The sequence below is a fragment of the Pimephales promelas genome, chromosome 1, assembly GCF_988280905.1.
Source record: "Pimephales promelas chromosome 1, fPimPro1.hap1.1, whole genome shotgun sequence".
In the NCBI taxonomy this organism is placed as follows: domain Eukaryota; kingdom Metazoa; phylum Chordata; class Actinopteri; order Cypriniformes; family Leuciscidae; genus Pimephales; species Pimephales promelas.
In genome coordinates this window covers 82,501-102,500 of record NC_142769.1, presented here as the reverse complement: position 1 = coordinate 102,500, position 20,000 = coordinate 82,501, and the positions used below count along the sequence as shown (strand labels likewise).

The window sequence follows — 20,000 nt, the reverse complement described above, 5'->3', positions numbered from 1 at the left end:
GACTGGAGTTGAGAACTCTATGGGCTTCTCCCTCGACTCTGCCGCCGCGTCCCCCCGATGGCCCGCGAGCTTCTCCTTCTGTCTATACGCTAATCTCTCTACTGTGCGACAGAGCGTCGCGGGATACGACACCATCGTTAATCAAATTTTACAAAAACTGCTTCTACAGACCCATAATGTAAGATACAAAGTAATGGAGCGTTTTATACATTGTCATGTTTCTTTTGAAATAAATAATGGATTAATGGGGTCTTCAAACGCCTCAGATGTAAAGTTATTCGCTGTCAAAGTGACGCCAAAATGAATGGGAGTCAATGGTAATGCTAACAGCAGCTAGATATGTGAAATATGTGTAAAGGATATGTGAAGTGTAATTTCATTGTTTAGTTGGTCTCACGTCCCGTTGAATAACATGAGGCAGGGGTTATGAGCTATACTAGGACCGGCCACTGGGGGGCGATCGAGACGTTTTGGCTTCACTTTTGAGGGCTTGGGCTGCACGCTTGGTATGTACCAATTTACCATATTTTAATGAGTTTTGTTTTGGTTCTTGTGTTTGGAATTTGGAACAGCAGGACTGGACAAAAAGGACCAGGACAATGGCCCAGGGTCAAAGTTCACATTATTTATCAGGTGTTTTGCCAATTCAGATACAAGTACAAGAGGTGTCACGTGAGACGTTTAGTGTGCATCTCAGACAGCGTGCGAATGTCAACAATTATATCGGGTGAGTATCCTGTAAACAACTAAATCTGTTATATCTTAAGAGAACGTAAACAACCGAGAAATAAAACACGTGTCACAGTGTATTATTGGATCCGTGCAGCTCTTAAAGTGACAGCAGCCTAATATTCCTGTTAAAGTTAATCAAACAACAAAAAACAAACACACACTGCTCTCGACTGAATAACTTTAGTAAATTTAACAATGATCAATCTATATTGAATGTATACAGTGAAGACCCAATTTAAGATGCAGTGCTATTTTACATTTGGTTATTTTCTCCACCGTAAGTTACTGTTATACTTGCCTGATGTCAGCGTTTATTCTATTTGTAAGTTTGTTCTATTGTTCGTAATTTATTATTTGTTGTTGTTGTAATACTGACACTTTACTTGTCTTTAACAATATTTGAAAGTTATTTTTGAGTTAGGCTTGTAGTTTTTTGTGTCACTGACTTAGTTATGATAAATAAGGCAGTGACACAAAAAAACAACAAACATACTAACTGGGCCTATTTTATTTATTACGTGTGGTGGGGCCAATAGAAAAACCCTTAGCATTGGGCCTGGAACAGGTTTTGTTTGTCAAATGTGTTGTTTATTGTCACAAATATTTGACCGTATTTATGTGTGATCATGTTTTGAGCAGTAGGTATTGTCTCCGGTCTCACCTGAGCGCAGCCCGCGTGAAGCATCGGTTCAGGTCCGTCTCCACGTAGCGCACACACAGCTGAACCGCGCGCGGGTTCGACATCAGCGTTACCACGGAGACCGCCTCTGTGCCATCCTCCCTCCTCTTCAGCCTCTCTCTCACCAGGTAGACGCCTGACAGCTCGTTGCCATGGGTACCGCCGCACACCGCCACACGCGACACCGCCGGCAGAGCGACCACCTGAAAAATCAACCAGCTATCAATTCGTTTACAAATGTTCTATTAACTTACAACAGAAATCTAGATTTACACACTTCCTGAAATGAGCATTATCCATAAAGGATTATTAGGAACACCTGTTCAATTTCTCATGAATCTAATTATCTAATCAACCAATCACATGGCAGTTAAGTCAAATCAAGTATATTTATATAGACCTTCTCATAATATAGATTACATCAAAGTAGCTTTACAGTGTCAATCTAAACATAATAATAATGTTTGTTTCTTGGTGGAAAAACATCCACGTTTTGTAGAGCTGATCAATGGTATTAATGATTGGTTAATTAATTTGCCAATTATAAGCCAAAGGCAACAGTGGCAAGGAACCGAAAAACTCCATTAGGTGACCTAATGGAGAAAAACACACACCTCAGGCTCAGTTGGGGCCAGTTAGGGTTAATTTCTAATTCTAATGTCTCTAATGCTGGGCTTACACTTTCAAAAGATTTAGAAAAGACTTTATAAGATTATCAGCTCACATCTAAAGACTTTGGGTTCAGAGTTTTTAGTCTCAGACTAAAGATTTTACAAACACTGAATCTTGTAGTGACACTATTTATAAGACTACAACTCGATTATTTTAGCTTCCCAACAAATTCCTCCCATAATTCCGCAGGTTGCGTGAATGTGAAAGCTACACGGATTAGGGGGCGCACTTCTTCAGGAAGTAAAGTATCCTGCGCATGTGTCCTTATTGTGATGAATTCAGTTAAATAAAACACTTGTAAGGGATGATAGTGTTGATGATTTCCCTTGGATAAGAGCGAGAGTGAGCCTGAAGTGTACTCGTGCATTGGAATCAGAGCAACACATTTGGAAATCCCTGTCGCCTCAGAAGAGTCCGTTTGCAACAGAAGTACACCTTATGTGACACGCACAGTAAACCTATATTGCATACACTCAACTGCGCATAATAGCAGCAAATGAATAGAATATATATATATAGACTATAGGCCCTATACCGCAGGTATTTTCCACACTATAAGGCGCACTTAAAAGCCTTTAATTTTCTCAAAAAATGCCTTATATCAAGCGCCTTGGATAAATGGGTTAACAACGCTCCGCGTTATTAAATTCACCCGTGAACTCGCGCTCGTGTCCGTCTTATGGCCGCTTTGTCACACGGCCAGTTCAACCTCGTATAAATCAGGTTAGCTGTGTGTGTCTCCCGCTCACGAGCGCTCACTCTTAACAGACACACTGTCCCCGGTGCTGCTCGCGTGTCAGAATGTCCATCAAGCGCTCCCCGTTCACAGTAACCGAGTCGTCTCATTCAAAACAGACAGCTGTTGCTGTCAGAGAGCCGCCGCACATTGAATACTCATGAGTCAGCATGTGAATGTAAGTTACGTGCCCGCCCGAGCACGCTCACACTAATAAACGCCTCACCTCCGGCGCCGCGCACTCGCTACATTCCCAGCACATCTAGTGGATGCATAACGTAAACCCAGCTCACCAAAACTGGACAGTTGAAGACTGGAGAAATGTTGAACAGTCTGGATTTCTGTTGAGACATTCAGATGGTAGAGTCAGAGAATGAGAACATGGATCATCATGTCTTGTTCCCACTGTTGGGCTGGTGGTGTTGGTGTAATAGTGTAATGGATGTTTTCTTGGCACACTTTAGGCCCCTTAGTGCCAATTGGGCATCGTTTAAACGCCACGGCCTACCTGAGCATTGTTTCTGACCATCTCCATCCCTTTATGGCCACCATGTCCCCATCCTCTGATGGCTACTTCCAGCAGGATAATGCACCATGTCACAAAGCTGGAATCATTTCAAATTGGTTTCTTGAACATGTCAATGAGTTGACTGTACCAATATGGCCGCCACAGTCACCAGATCTCAACCCAATAGAGCATCTTTGGGATGTGGTGGAACGGGAACTTCATCCCACAAATCTCCATCAACTGCAAGATGCGATCAGATCAATATGGGCCAACATTTCTAATGAATGCTTTCAGCACCTTGTTGAATCAATGCCACGCAGAATTAAGGCAGTTCTGAAGGCCAAAGGGGGTCAAACACACATTAGTATGGCGTTCCTAATAATCCTTTAGGTAAGAGTATAAAGCTGCTTTAATGTAATGATGTTACTTACGTTGTGTGTGTCCATCCTAGCGGCTCTTTTGGCTGACGGTTGACCTCAGAACTGTGACCCTGCAGCTTTGCTCCGGGGGAGCAAACACAATGAAACACACTGAAATGCACACTGCTTCAGTTCATCTGAGTCAGCAACTCTCTCTCTCTCTCTCTCTCTCTCTCTCTCACCTTCTCTCTCTCAATTCAATTCAGTTCAAAATGTGCTGATTGGCATGACAGTTGTTACATTGTATTGCCAAAGCATTTTTATTTTATTTTTTTTACAGTGAATCAACATACATGTACATATCTACGTAGATTTAAAAAAAAAAAACGGGTAGAATTAGAATCAATGTACATCGAATTTTATGAACAATTTATAATTCAGCGTTTGTGTGTGTGTGTGTGTGTGTGTGTGTGTGCGTGTGTGTGTGTGTGTGTGTGACCCGTGCTGCCAAAATCAATTGGAATGCCACTGGTTAATTTCAAGTTTCAGGAAAAACAAGTGAAAACTTTCAATTTTGGATTCTCAGGTTTTCATAAAAGCGTGTTCATTAAGCCCTTGTCTAGCGATTCCAATGTTCCAAATAGCAATTTTTTATTCATTTTCAACGCAGTGCAGCAGCTATAGCAGACCTAGAGCGGGCATTCTAGCGCACTCATTGGCTGCTCTGCGGGAACTGCAGCAGCCTACCAGCGAGCCCGACGTGACGTCATGTCCAATCAAGGGCGCTCACGCCCTCACCACGTCCTGGCCCGCCAGAATGGGCGTGGCTTAGCATATATAAGCAGGACTCGGAGACTGTTTCTCTGGTTTTCATCGACTGAAGCGAAAATAGCGCTCGTGGCACGAGCTCGGCAGGTTATGCAATACTCGTTCCCTCGTCTAGAGAGAACCGTGGTTACCGTACGTTAGGTAACCAATTCGTTCTCTTACAAGAGGTTCTCTCGTATTGTGTACTGTAAGTTTAGCTTATGCTATACGGGAAGCCTTTGTCAACGCCGTGCGTGCCAGCATCCAACTCACAGCGCCCTGACCGGGCAGAGGAGATTAACATCACTCTCACTATCGATTTGACTGTGACTGTAGGAGCACATCTGATCTCCTCTGGAAGCTGGTCCAGCATAATAGCTAAAGCAGACTCTCCATCTTACAGTGAACCCTTGGTATTTCTATCTGATGTGATCCTGATGATCTGAGTGATTTGTTTGGATCTTGTTTATTCAGTAGGGTTGGGTATCAGTTGGGTTTGATCCGATACCTGTATTTTTTAAACGGTTCCAGTGCGTAAACGGTTCTTGAAATGGTACTTCAGAAAATAAATTGCACACACTTTGTAAAAAAAGAATACCCTTTTATTTACAGGGCCAAACTGGACACAATATTAAGTTAAATATTTAAACAATATAAATACAATTAACATATGGTAATAATAAATAAACCAATATAAAATAAAAATTCATGTTTACATATCAAATTAAACAAACAATGTAATAATCCTGGAGATTAACAGAGATAACTACCAGGGTAATCTAATATCGACATGACTACAGGTTCCCATGTTTTGTCTGCTTGAACCAGTTATGTAAGTTATCTGGTCATAGTTCTATGTACGCAGCGCTTAACATGGGTACGGAAAAAAATACGGACCGCATACGCACTGTAAACGGGCATGTGTGAAACGGGCGTTAGCCTTTATCTGTTGTTATCATGCCTTTTGAAATGGTGCAATAATATTGCACCATTTCATGCGTTTCATCTTCAGAGAGATCGTTCTTCCTCCCCATATTGCACGAGAACTAATAATGTTGAAAATATTAACTTCAGGGTTAGGGTTTCCATTACCTAAGACCTTTGGAACACAGTGTATGGATATGTAGATGGTCAAACATTCTTTTGTGTGCACTTTGCATTTTGTTTATTGACAACTTAAAACTATTTATGCTATTATGAATGTGAAAAAGTGAAAATCATTAGGTGAGTTTTGCTGGTCACACACACACACACACACACACTGTGCAGTGAGATATGAGCTGTGGTCGGATACAACTTCCTCTTTTTTCAACTGCTTAAAACAACCTGTAGCCTACAGTTAACAGAAAAAGCAGTGAAGCAAACACTGTAGAAACACTGTTCTTGCTGTAGAAATGTTGTGTCCGCGTGTAAGATGTCTGCTTTCCCTGTCCATCTGTATCAGTATTGAATGTTATCCCTCAGTCTAGTTGTTTAGCCCTCTGGCTCAGAAACTGGTCATGACTTGTGTTGTGATACTATAGTCAAGTCAACTCACCTTTATTGCTGCTTTTGACATTGCATATACAGTATATATACAGGTCCTTCTAAAAACAAAATAGCATATTGTGATAAAGTTCATTATTTTCCATAATGTAATGATACAAATTAAACTTTCATATATTTTAGATTTGTTGCACACCAACTGAAATATTTCAGGTGTTGTATTGTTTTCACACTGATGATTTTGGCATACAGCTCATGAAAACCCCAAATTCCTATCTCAAAAATTTAGCATATTTCATCCGACCAAAAAAAAGAAGTGTTTTTAATACAAAAAAAGTCAACCTTCAAATAATTATGTTCAGTTATGCACTCAGTACTTGGTCAGGAATCCTTTTGCAGAAATGACTGCTTCAGTGCGGCGTGGCATGGAGGCGATCCGCCTGTGGCACTGCTGAGGTGTTCTGGAGGCCCAGGATGCTTCGATAACGGCCTGAAGCTCATCCAGAGTGTTGGGTCTTGCATCTCTCAACTTTCTCTTCACAATATCGCACAGATTCTCTATGGGGTTCAGGTCAGGAGAGTTGGCAGGCCAACTGAGCACAGTAATACCATGGTCAGTAAACCATTTACCAGTGGTTTTGGCACTGTGAGCACGGGCCAGGTCGTGCTGAAACATGAAATCTTCATCTCCATAAAGCTTTTCAGCAAATGGAAGCATGAAGTGCTCCAAAATCTCTTGATAGCTAGCTGCATTGACCCTGCCCTTGATAAAACACAGTGGACCAACACCAGCAGCCCAGACCATCACTGACTGTGGGTACTTGACTCTGGACTTCAGGCATTTTGGCATTTCCTTCTCCCCAGTCTTCCTCCAGACTCTGGCACGTTGATATCCGAATGATATCCAACCACTGAGCAACAGTCCAGTGCTGCTTCTCTGTAGCCCAGGTCAGGCGCTTCTGCCGCTGTTTCTGGTTCAGAAGGGTCTTCCCTGCTGAAAAATCCAGCTAAAACCAGCCAAGGCTGGTTGGCTGGTTTTGGCTGGTCTCCCAGCCTGGTTAGTTGGTTTATCAGGCTGGTTTTAGAGGGGTTTTGAACACTTTTTCAGCTGGTCAGGCTGGTCAAGTTGGTAGCCAGGCTGGGAGACCAGCTTGACCAGCTAAGCCAGGCTGGGTGACCAACTAAAACCAGCTACTTCCAGCCTAAACCAGCTAAGACCAGCCAACCAGCCTAGGCTGGTTTCAGCTGGATTTTTCAGCAGGGTTGACCTGGGGAATGCGGCACCTGTAGCCCATGTCCTGCACACGCCTGCGCTCGGGGGCTCTGGATGTTTCTACTCCAGACTCAGTCCACTGCTCCCGCAGGTCCCCCAAGGTCTGGAGTCGGTCCTTCTCCACAATCTTCCTCAGGGTCCGCTCACCTGTTTTCGATGTGCAGCGTTTTTTGCCACACTTTTTCCTTCCCACAGACTTCCCACTGAGGTGCCTTGATACAGCACTCTGGGAACAGCCTATTTGTTCAGAAATGTCTTTCTGTGTCTTTCCCTCTTGCTTGAGGGTGTCAGTGATGGCCTTCTGGACAGCAGTCAGGTCGGCAGTCGTACCCATGATTGCGGTTTTGAGTAATGAAACAGGCTGGGAGTTTTTAAGCCTCAGGAATCTTTTGCAGGTGTTTAGAGTTAATTAGTTGATTCAGATAATTAGCTTAATAGATCGTTTAGAGAACCTTTTCATGATATGCTAATTTTTTGATATCATTTTATTTCATCATTACATTTAATTTTTTTCATTATATATATATATATATATATATATATATATATATAATATATAGTATATAGTATATATACAGTACATATATATATATATATATATATATATATATATATACAGTGTATATATATTAGGGCTGTGCAAAAATTAATTGCAATTAATCGCATCCAAAATAAAAGTCCGTGTTTACATAATATATTTGTGTATGCTGTATATAATTATTTTGTATATATAAATACACACACATGCATGTATATATTTAAGAAAATGTGTTATTGATATATAAAATATTTATATTTATATAATATAGATTATGCATTTATATATATATATATATATATATATATATATATATACAGAATTTAAGAGCAAATAATTCTTAAATATATACATGCATGCATAGGTATTTATATATACAAAATAATTATATACAGCACACACAAATATATTATGTAAACACAGACTTTTATTTTGGATGCGATTAATTGCAATTAATTTTTGCACAGCCATAATATATATATATACATCGCCAGCCTGGAGAAAACTATGATGTCATCATCCAGCTCAGTTCAGTTCGCTTACGAGAGGTTCTCTCGTATTACGTAAGTTTATCTTACATTACAGGAAAGATTCATCATCTCGAGATATTGAAGCCAAAAAAAATTATCCTTAATATTGTGTTCACTGTCAACGCAGTTAGAGTTAGGGTTAGTCTATGATACAGCAGCCAGCAGACCAAGAGCGGGCCGTGTAACGTGCTCATAGGCTGCCCTGCGGGAACTGCACAGCCTACCAGCGAGCCCGATGTGACGTCACGGCCAATCAAGGGCGCTCGCACCCTCACCGCGGCCTGGCCTGCCGGAATGGGCGTGGCTTAGCATATATAAGCAGGACTCGGAGGCTGTTTCTGTAATTTTTATCTCTTCAGCAAAGCTGCACGCATCGCCGGATCTTGAGAAGCCGCCGCCGATGTCGAAACAGCGACAAGCCAGCTAGGACAGTGACCGAGGAAGCCGGCCTTCTTCACCACCTTCAGCCTTCCCGCCACGTCATTGCGCTCTCTGTCTGGGCCAGGAACGTGCTGCTCTTGCCCTTTCTTCAGGAGCATGTGAGCACCCCGAGGAGCTTCTGATGTCGACCCTGCGGACTCGACTCGAAGCGTTCCACGACGACGCGCCCCCTCTCACCGACGCCGCTCACAAGCCGCATTGCCATCGTTCTGAATGGGGACACGCCGCTAACAGCTGTTCTAACTGCGGCTAGCTTTCTTTACGTTATAACAAAGCTACCCCGTCCCCGTGCGCATGCATCACCGGCAAAATGAGGAAATAGTGTGTTAGTCCTGCCGAGGCCGGACTGATCCCCATTTTCTCAAACGTTTCTCAGCTCCTCTTAGTTTGAGTGGCTGGTTATGTCAATACTGCAGCAATGAGCCTATTATATCACACACATGCCTGCAAACAAATGCTGACACAAAAACTGTGATGACGCTCTCCTATCTGCTCTCGCTAACTAAAGCGTCTTTTGCCCCTTTGGCTCAGTGGCGAAACTCAGGGCTTTCGTGCTAGAGACCCGTGTTCAATCCCGGCTCTCACCGCAGATCAAATTTGTGTGGCTCTCCTCAGCGAGCTGCCATGCCTAACCCTAGCCTATAACCTATAACCCTAACCCTAACCTATAACCCTAACCCTAACGAGCTGCCATATTCACTCACGAGCGCCCACGCTTACAAACTTACACGGCACTCGCGCGGCTCACGTCGATGGTGTTTTAAGTGTAGTGAAGGTGCCTACACCCCAGTGCTCACCCCTACACAAAAGCAGCACCCCCGTGTCACCCACAGAGCCCACTCTCATAAAGCTGGCAAATGCCGCTCGAGTGTTAACTGTAGCGGATGTGCCCACGTGTCTGCGCCCACATCTACTATCTGCTCGCTCTATTACACGGCCAGGTCGCGCGCATCACAAAGTGCAGCCTTGTATCTGTCAGGCTATAAATCTAAGTCTCGTGCCCGCTAGCAAGAGAAGGGAGAGGGAGAAAACTCATTGTTCGACTATGAACACTAAAAAATGATGGGATTGTATGAAAATATTTAATAATTTATCAGCTCAAGCCAAAAGATCTATCAATGTGATGGATGAGGGGGAAAAGGCAAATGAGTTGAACGATTTTATTTTAGGTTTGAAGTAAGAGACTTAGACTTAGTCAGAAACTGCACTGGACCAGCACTTTGTCCATATTGGATTCCTCTAAAATAACTATTGAGCAGCATATGGTGGAGAGACGCTTTTACAGCAAGGTTTCTGGGCCAGACGGTGTCTTTGGCTGTTATTGAAATCGAAGAGCTGGCAGAAGCCTGGTGCCACGGTCCTGACTCGAGCCAAAGCCGGTCCTGAGTTATGGGATGGTTTACCGCTTGCCATCCGCTCTGTCCCGACCTTAAACACTTTCAAAACGGATTTGAAGAAGCTCTTTTATATCTTGCCGTTTGACTCTGACCCAGGAGAGAACTAAATATGAATTCTGAGTTGTTGTGTTTTTTATTCTCTTTGTTTGATTTTCTTGTTTGCTTGGTAAAGCACTGTGGGCTGCACTTGAGGCAGTAGAAATGTGCTTTATAAAAAAAACCTAAACTAAACCAAGCTATGTGTGAATGTGCCTCTCCTTCAGAATTTGTGCTTGCATGATGACTCTGCCAAAGACAAACCAAGTTGATCAATATCATTTCGCAATGCTATTGCAAGACATTAACAGAATTAAATGGCAGTGTCATGAAACAGTGCAACCAATCATAAACTTAAGTTTGAAGACTTTCAAACTTTCAAACCTTATTTGCACAAAGGATGGTATTCACTTTTAGATTGGGTGTCATGACAGTGACAAAAATGAATACGTCAGGGGATTGTTATAAAATGCTTGGAGACTTCTGCTCTCGGCCTCTTCGTGTTCGGGTCATTTTGAAAAGCAACAAGGTCCTTGTTTTGACAAAAACCTGGTAATAAAACTTTAACGATCTTTGCTACGGAGTGTTGAATTAAAATGTATTTGAGTTTTTGTGGTAATTTCCATGACATAAACTGCTCTCTCTTTACAATCAATCTAGTTACAACAGTTCTTCAGTATTATTGTGAGTTCTGCTACGGAAAGAGGTGAGAATCGCTTACTCTCTTCTTCTCTGGACTCGTGATGTCATGTTTGTATTTATCTTAAAAAATCATTGTCCATTTCTCTGCAGAACAGCCATGGTGATCTACACAGTAAAGACGTTCACAGGAACGGGGCTTCTGGCGGGCACCACCAGCCGTATCTTCATCCAACTGCGTGGGGCTGAGGCTGAGAGCGAGGAACAGAATCTAAATCGCATTCAGGCGTTTTGGCCAGGATCGGTAAGTGCACCCAATTAAACCAACACTTTTTACTAAAACCATCAGTCAATGCTACATTTAATGATATTACATTAATGTCTGAGAAAAAACTATGAAATAGTTTTCCATGAAATAATACTATTTGCACTAGTCGTAACATTCCGTGAAAAAACTCGGAATTGGAACTAGAATATTATAAAGTCATAAATTTGAGAAGAAAAAAACTCACGAAAAACTTGTAAAAATAATGTGAAGGTCCACCATCACAAGGCTGTACCTCATCACACACACTCCATAAACAGGTTTCCCACATGCACACGTTAGTGAGTAACATATGCTTGACCAGTAAGAAAGACTACATTAAATTCATAAGGTTATCATGAATATATGTGTTTTTTTCATGGAAATTCTGTGTTTTAAAGCCCCTCCCCCAATTGCATATTATTATTATTATTATTATTATTATTATTTTACCTACTATGCCCCTAATACACTATTGTACATGTCTGTGCAGGAGCGAGAATTTAAGATAGACTGTAAAGCGTCCCTGGGAGAGCTAATAGCTGTCAAGCTCTTGTCCAAGCCGTTTATGGGTCTTCTTTACAACCAGTGGTTCTGCGAAAAGATCTCGATCAACACGCCAGAAGGAGACGAGATTTTGTTTCCGTGCTACTGCTGGCTCGACTGTAACGAGAAACTCGTTTTAAGACCCGCTAAAGGTAGGCACTCCCATGTCAAGTCATGGCCAAAATTCACATTTACCGGTGTACTTGAAAGTTTATGGAAGTAAAGTACTGCCAAAGGTTTTTGAAACATAAAGCCTGTTGAATTATAAACAGGGTTAAGGCAATGCATATTTTTTCAAGTAGTGTAATTCAACAGACTTCGTGTTTCAAAAACATTTGGCATTACTTTACTTCCATAAAAGTTCAGTGGCGATTAATATATTGCAAATATATTGCATGTGCGCACACACACACACACACACACACTTTTGTATATTGCAGAAGAATTCCTTTAAGCAAACATTTGTGTCTTCATATAATGGAAAGATAATGTCAAAAGTGTCAGATGCTCTGATAAAGTATAACTCCTGCACATGGTCAGGACTAGAGATTGCATGACTGTCATTGTTGTTGCAAGCATAAATAAAACTAGATTCTGAATTAATGTTGGCATTTGCGTTTCAGCTTCATTTGTGTTCCAGGACGCCAACCCAATAGCCCAAAGACACAGGATGAGGCAGCTAGAGGAGCAACAAAACTTATTTAGGTTTGTGGGCAGCACACCAATACAAGTCGAGTGTGACAGCAAAGTGTCTGCCTTGTATTAAAGTAAATTCAGTGAAATTAAACTCCTTCTGTTAAAATACAGCTGAATATTCTGCCCTTAGGTGGCGTGTGTATGCCGAGGGCACACCTCAAGTTATCGACTGCGACACTGCCCTCACTCTGCCACCTGAAGTCCGCTTCTCTTTCACAAAGGAAACCGAGTTTTACTCCAGTGCAGGAAAGCAGTAAGTGACCAAGTCATTTCTAATCTCTTTGTTACACACTGCTCAGTGTTCATGGGTCTGCTGGATCTCAGTATTAGGTTTTTAGAACAACACAACCATGAGAATTTAGTGAAACAACTGAACAGATGTCGACTCTATTTTAATTTCAATTACAAGCAAAATGGGCAGTAGGCCTATTTATGATTAATGTTTCCGTATAGGCTTCCTCTTCCAGATCGCAGTTACTGGTAGCAGCAGTTCCCATCAGTGTAGTTTCCCATCAGGTCTAGATCGTGGCACCTTCATTCTTGGGGATCACAAAGGGATCTGGTTGGGGATGTTGAGACGGCTGAGGCCCTTTCTCAACATTCAGCAACCAGTTCCCATGGTCCCGCTCACGGTTTGGGAGCCCGCTCAGGGGCTTCTCCCTGCCGTGAAGAGGATCAGATGCTCGAATTGTCTGCCTCCGAGGAGGTGGATGATTTGAGCATCGATGCAGGGCACCATCTTGACCACAATAAGAAGGTTTAGGCTGGGCCAAACCATCACTGTCAAACACTTTCAGAGACTGCTGGGTCTCCTGGCGGCAGCATCCAACGTTATTCCTTTTGGCCTACTGCACATGATGGTGGCTCAAGACCAAGGGGTTTTCCCCAAGGAGGAACCCTTTTCGCATTATCAAGGTAATGCACAGATGCCTGCTTTCCTTGATAATGTGGAAGAAACCTTGTACATATGGTGTATTTTTAGTAATAGATTGCACTGGTGGAAATGCTGAACATTTATAGCTAGATTTAATTTTAAGTACGCTTTAGTAAAAAATGAACTATGGTGACTTAAAAACATGATCCATGTATATAAAGTGTATTTTGCATGGAAGTGGATATCATTACAAAAAACAGTAATAATATAATATCTAATAGAGATGCTCACAATAAAGTTAGGATGGCTTATAGGTAGGGTATCAAGGCTAGTTACACTATTAATGTTTGCATAGACATATACACTAGACGTCACCTTGGCTACGGCAGTTCAATGGAACGAATGCGTCAATAGAGCCGCCATCTTGAAACAGGGGAGCCCCTCCACTTTAATGCATCAGCGTCAATGTAGTAGACACAGGTCTAACGCAAATAAAATCACCATAAATCATCATGAATGCGATTTTTCTTGTTTTTTTTGGTTTGTTCCAACGGTCAGACATGTATTTATCATTGATTCCAGAAAGAAAAAATTTATTATTTTTTTTTTTTAAAAACATTCTTCCTAGTTCAGATTTCATCTGTGAACATCATACGCTGCACAAAAGTCCGCCACCATCAATGAATTCGAAGTAAAGGCAGAGATAGCAGCGTTACCTAGCTACTTCCTATGACAAGACCCCTGTTCCAAGATGGCGGCGGTTTTGACGCATGCTTAGAACCCCAAGGTGAGGTCTAGTGTATATGTCTATGTAATGTTTGAACTGTGTATTCTTTGTGTGCAGGTTAGCTGCTCTAAAGCTAAGTGGATTAGCTGACAGCAGAAAATCATGGGAAAGCATCAGCCAACTGGAAGCAATCCTTTGTGAAACCCGAGTGAAAACCATTGGTACTCATCTTAAATGAAGAACTGTTCAAAATGTCTGTATTGCCAAAAATGTACTGCCTTTACTGTAGCATATGTTCTGACACGGCATGCTTTGCAGAATACTGTCAGGAGCACTGGGATGAGGACGAGTTCTTTGGCTACCAGTTTCTGAATGGCTTGAATCCCATGATGATCCAGCGCTGCTCAACTCTGCCCAAGAACTTCCCCGTCACAGACGACATGGTCAAAGGATCCCTAGGAGGCAGCAGCTTGGAGCAGGAGATGAAGGTACGCTACGTGCTACTGGCAATGATTTGGAAAGACTGGGTCTGGTTTGCTTTGGTTTTGTCTAATTTCCTGGGTTTCTTCATTATTTGGTGTGATCTGCCCCCACACCCAGAAAGGGAACATCTTCCTGTCTGACTATAAGATGCTGGATGAGCTGGTGGGCAATGTGGTCAGTGGCAGACAGCAGTATCTCACGGCTCCCCTGGTCCTGCTGTACTGCAACCCTCAAGGGATGATGCTGCCCATCGCCATTCAGGTGCGTATCTTGCATCCGAAGGGCAGAAGTCCACGGGTTATGAATACAACCTCAGCTCTTTGAGGGAGAACACAATAGATCTGACATCTGCCTGTATGGGATACCGCGGCTTGAGCATGTAGAGGGATTAGAATTGACTTCAACCGGGAAATGCTCAAGAAGAGATATCCCAGGGTGACGCTGAAGTGCTTTGACCGAAAGAGAAGTACCTGGGGACCTAGGCGCGCAGTGTGTGTATGTGTGTTAAATACAGATGAATAAATCTTGAAAGATGAGGTAAATACCCAAATTATTACAAAGAAAAGGAGATGTAATGTACAACTGAAGAGTGGGCAAAAATGTCTAAATGATTAAACATTAAATAAACCTTTTTATTTTAAGATGTCAGTGTATTTATAGAGAAATTAAGACAGATGCCATGGAAATCCTTTCTCATTTTGTTAAAAGAGAGAAAAAAAACCCAGATTCCCATTTTCACGGATGTTCAAATTTAATCTGCACAGTTAAGGCAAAAGCCCACCAAAGACAATCCCATCTTCCTCCCGACGGATTCAAAGGCTGACTGGAAACTGGCCAAGATCTTCGTCCGAAACGCAGAGTTTGGCGTTCACGAGGTGGACTTTCACCTGCTGAGGACTCACCTGTTGGCGGAGGTGTTCACCGTGGCCACGCTGCGCAATCTCCCCTCGCCACACCCTCTCTACAAGGTACTGAATCTGTCGTATGAGTTGGTTTGACGTGTGAGTGGTGAGGGCTCATAGAAAAACAGGGGCGTCTTCCAGACATGCCACATCCACAGAGAGAGAGAGAGATGCTCATAATTCTATCATTTTTAATGTTTCTAAACTCATACATTCATACACTCATATTTAAACAACATTAGGCACTTTGAGCTTGACCATCAGCAGCATCACTGCGGTCTCCTCACTGTTCTGGGCTTCATGTGGACACGCCATCCTGTTATAGCCCACATCACCACACTCAAAACACTTCATACATCCAGAGTTTGCATACACCATGTACGCCTGTCCTTCATGCCATACTCGGAAAGAAATATCCAATTCTGGCTCATTCAAAAACGTGAATGCCTGCCTCTTCAACGACATAACATGTTTTAATGCTGCATTTTTCCAGAGCAGTGGAACCAGTTTAATTGCAGTTTTTAATTTACCCCCGCTCAATCTCATCATTATGAATGAATGGGGACACGTTCGAGATAGTTATATCTGTCGTCTGTGTAACCAGCGGTGAAACATGAATAAAATCACCACTCAGATGAGACACTGAGACAATTAGCTACTTCTTCCTCCATGACAAAAAGCACAACAGCCTCGAAGCCAAAGAAATGTTCTCAAAGCTGCTCTCCACCACGTCATCCACCTCCACACCTGGCGCAGGAACACAGACACCGGCACACAGGCCATCCCAAACAAAACCCCAACATAGCCTAACTTAAAAAATCCACTGTTATAACCCAAAGTTTAAAGATGAAAAATAAGTCAAAAGTAAAAAACAGTCACCTCCTCCCCTTACGAATCCCCACAAACACTCCCAGCTTCCAGACAGAGTTAAATTAGTTAACTAGTTAAATTAGTTAAATTATTAGTTAAGTTAGTGAGTTAAATAATGTATGTTACTTCTATACTATTTGACGGCAGGGGAGTTTTTCAGCCTTAGTCTGTGGTGTCTATTTTACCTCAGAGATGTTGCTTAGTGGAAAAGCCCTTCAATATTTGCGTTTTGGAGAACGGGACTGACTCATCTATAGCCAGTGGACACAGACTACACAGAAGATTAGGTACATGAGGGGTCACTAATGTCTTTCTCACACCCATTCACCTCCATGTAATCATTCTCATGGAATCATTCTGTAATTCATGTAAAAATAACTGGAAGGGGATGAGGAACACACAGGTGCAATACCGCACACACTCTCACAGACAAGAAATAAAAATTCATTCTTCATTCATATATTCTTTATCTTTAAAGAATGTGAAAGCAGTGAATGCTAATCTCTTTCTTGTCCTTCTGCAGCTCCTCTTTCCCCATATGCGATACACGCTCCAGATCAACATCATGGCCCGCAATCAGCTGATATCCAAGGATGGGTCCATTACCATGGTATGCATATGGTTAACCCTAACCCTAACCCTAACCCTAACCTATTACCATGGTATGCATATGGTTAACCCTAACCCTAACCGTAACTAAAGTTTCAGTTTTCTAAATCTAAATACACTTTTGTTGGATTCAGTTCATATATGTACCTGCAAACATATCTTGTAAGATTGTTAAAAAAATACATAATGGCCTTTAACCCTTTGAAGTCTGCACCAAGAATTTTTTTTTTTTCATTTTCATTTTTTTTTTTCAAAAAGGTGGTGACAGTTAACCTTTATGCGCCAAATCAACCGTTTGGTTAAGCATGTATTTGAAAAATTATTAAAAATATACTTAAGCTTTTTCATAGCACCAAGTAACATCATTTTGTAAAGTTAAGGCTCTTACAGTGTAATATTTAAAAAAAATATGCTTAGCTTGCAAAATTTCACCAAAAACAGTTCACATGGCTGAGGTGATTTATTTGTTTCTGACATTCATGTTAGAAGAAGTGTTGTGACCAGTGCTGTTGATTTACACTGTGAAATCTACTGGATTTTTTTTTTGCCTTAATATACCTCAACCAGATGATAGGGATGGCTCAATCAGTTTGAGTTAAGTTAGGTACAACCCCCCAAAATAAGATATAGTGACTAAAAATGTGCTCAACTGTTTGGTTGAGAAGTAAGTTAAAGGGTTAATGTTTAAATTTTTACTATTTTTTTTTTTTATTTTATTTAAATTTTGGGGAAATTATCATAGGATTTGTGGTGACAGAAGTTTAGTTAATGCGGTAGCCTTTGACCTAACTTTGTCATGTCCTCTCTCTGTTAATGATACGCTCCTAGTATGCAGGAGTAGGTGGAGAGTCATTGGTGAAGTTGCTGAAGCGTGCCACTGCCTCCCTGACCTACAGCGCCCTCTGTCTTCCTGATAACATCTCCGAGAGAGGCCTGGAGACTGTGCCTAACTACTACTACAGAGATGATGGGATGAAACTGTGGAATATCATCAACAAGTATGACAACCAGTGGAGTTTAGTCTAGTGTTTTATTGATCGCTATTATGCTTCTCTCTCTCTCTCTCTCTCTCTCTCTCTCTCTCTCTCTCTCTCTCTCTCTCTCTCTCTCTCTCTCTCTCTGTGTGTGTGTTTCATAATACATCCAATTTTTACGGCTGAACTCATACATTCTGGTGCACCTTATGATTCATATTTCAACAAATACAGTGTAAATTATACAGGTTCAAGGGTTTAGTCTGTAAGTCCATGCTGTACATGTACTGTGCTGTAATTAACCCTAACCCTAACCCTAACCCTCCTGCTTAAGAAATAAATGCAAAGCAAATCTACAAAAACGTGAAGCTGTAAATATCTAAACCTTCTTACAGGTTTGTTGCAGCTTTCTTGTCACACTATTATAAGCATGACGCACACGTGCAGAAGGACACGGAGCTGCAGCGCTGGATCGGGGAGATCTTCACCAATGGCTTTCTGGGAAGAGATTCCTCAGGTCAGTCGTTAGCTGGTGAAGATGCTGCAAGTGTGATTTCTGGTGGAATAAATGAAGTGTAAAGACCAACGAGTTTGCATTTCCAAAGGAATTGTTGCCATATCGGGACATTTAATCCAACAAAGGAGTCCTTTCATTTTATTTTTTGTTTAGCTCAGAATTGCAGCATAAGATAATTTATAAGAAAATGATTTAACCAGGTCAATAGTCAATAGTAGTTTTGTTTATGGTTCCACTCTCCATGTCAATGTGTGTGTGTGTGTGTGTGTGTGTGTGTGTGTGTGTGTGTGTGTGTGTGTGTGTGTGCGTGCGTATCCTAAACTGAGTTCCTCACAGAAACAGCCTTTCATTCTTCTTCCCAGGAATACCATCATCCTTTCAGACATTGAAAGAGTTGATCAGGTTTGTCACCATGGTGATCTTCACTGCATCAGCCCAGCATGCCGCTGTCAACAGTGGACAGGTCAGTTGGTACAAGTCAATTCCAATCACAGAGAGTGACTGCAGTCCATGATCCTAATCTCATACACTTTCTCTCAAATCAACTGAGTTACTCCACACATTAGGTGCAGCATCACGTGTTCATGTGTTTTGATTCATGTGTATAGTTCTGTTCTAGTGTTAAGCAGCGTGCACACTGTGCGATTTGGATCGAAGTAAAATCTGAAGTCTTTGATCGTTAGTTTGACGTGTTCACCGACAGCCGACTCATGAGCGTTGCGATCACATTTTACCTCAGATGAAATTCTTGCCGTGTTAGAAGATTTGACTCTCAGTCCTGCAGTGTGACTTCTCTTACGACCGTCAACTTGTCTTGGTTTTTCAAGACAAGCCGTGATCAAAATTAACGTTGGAGATTTCTTTGTAGCCACCATTTCAATCCTGTGTGTAATGCAGCTCACATGACTGACGTGTCATTGACAGTGATGGAAATTTCAAAGCACTGCTTCATGAAGCCTCGAAACTTTTACCAATCTTTTGCTCCAAATCAATGGTTTGGAGCGTGTGTTAAGTTATACTGTGTTCAGTGTATGTCAGGTAAAAGAGAGTTTTTAGTCTAGCTTTGATCTGCCAGAGTGTGTCTGCAGCTTCCCGGACAATGTTAGGAAGATTGTTCCAGAGTTTTGGTGCTAAATAGGAAAAGGATCTCCCGCCTGCAGTCGATTTAGATATTCTCGGTATTATCAACTGGCCGGAGTTTCGGGATCGCAATAAAGATAAACCATTCAGTGCTTTATAAGTAATCAGCAATATTTTAAAGTCCATACGATGTTTAATAGGCAGCCACTGCAGTGTTGACAGAACCGGGCTAATATGGTCAATCTTCCTGGCTCTGGTAAGATCTGGAGCGGCTGCGTTTTGGACCAGCTGGAGTTTGTTTATTAAGTGTTTAATGTTTATTAGCATGAACTAATAGTTCTGCATTTGTCAATGAGAGCATATGATGTAATTTAGATATATTTTTAAGATGGAAAACACTATTAACGTTTATGAATATTTGGCTTCTTTCCGCCCAGTTTGACTTCGGCGGCTGGATGCCTAACTACCCCACTGCCCTGAGAAAGCCCCCTCCCAAGGTGAAGAGCAAGACCACTGAGGACGCCATCCTGGAGACCTTACCTGACGTGAGCACGACGGTGAACGGGATGGCTGTCCTGAGACTGCT

The 20,000-nt window shown here is 41.9% G+C and overlaps 2 protein-coding genes across 2 annotated transcripts in view; one reads left to right on the top strand and one right to left on the bottom strand.

Moving 5' to 3' along the window:
- The window catches only part of LOC120480155 (N-acyl-aromatic-L-amino acid amidohydrolase (carboxylate-forming) B), a 6,658-nt gene extending 2,798 nt beyond the window's left edge, over nt 1–3,860 (bottom strand). The window contains exons 1-2 of the mRNA XM_039673119.2: nt 3,759–3,860; nt 1,394–1,614 (exon numbers count right to left, since the gene is read on the bottom strand). Of these exons, the coding sequence (XP_039529053.2) occupies nt 1,394–1,614; nt 3,759–3,773 (236 nt within the window). The 5' untranslated portion in view covers nt 3,774–3,860. The remainder of the gene's footprint in view (nt 1–1,393; nt 1,615–3,758) is intronic.
- A 6,794-nt stretch (nt 3,861–10,654) lies between these two features.
- LOC120480164 (hydroperoxide isomerase ALOXE3) overlaps nt 10,655–20,000 on the top strand; it is a 10,243-nt gene continuing 897 nt past the window's right edge. The window contains exons 1-15 of the mRNA XM_039673138.2: nt 10,655–10,745; nt 10,854–10,899; nt 10,986–11,136; nt 11,630–11,834; nt 12,306–12,387; nt 12,509–12,631; nt 14,097–14,200; nt 14,298–14,467; nt 14,580–14,723; nt 15,227–15,430; nt 16,758–16,844; nt 17,672–17,841; nt 18,213–18,334; nt 18,697–18,797; nt 19,852–20,000. The exon at nt 19,852–20,000 is cut by the window's right edge and continues 22 nt beyond it. Of these exons, the coding sequence (XP_039529072.2) occupies nt 10,993–11,136; nt 11,630–11,834; nt 12,306–12,387; nt 12,509–12,631; nt 14,097–14,200; nt 14,298–14,467; nt 14,580–14,723; nt 15,227–15,430; nt 16,758–16,844; nt 17,672–17,841; nt 18,213–18,334; nt 18,697–18,797; nt 19,852–20,000 (1,805 nt within the window). The 5' untranslated portion in view covers nt 10,655–10,745; nt 10,854–10,899; nt 10,986–10,992. The remainder of the gene's footprint in view (nt 10,746–10,853; nt 10,900–10,985; nt 11,137–11,629; nt 11,835–12,305; nt 12,388–12,508; nt 12,632–14,096; nt 14,201–14,297; nt 14,468–14,579; nt 14,724–15,226; nt 15,431–16,757; nt 16,845–17,671; nt 17,842–18,212; nt 18,335–18,696; nt 18,798–19,851) is intronic.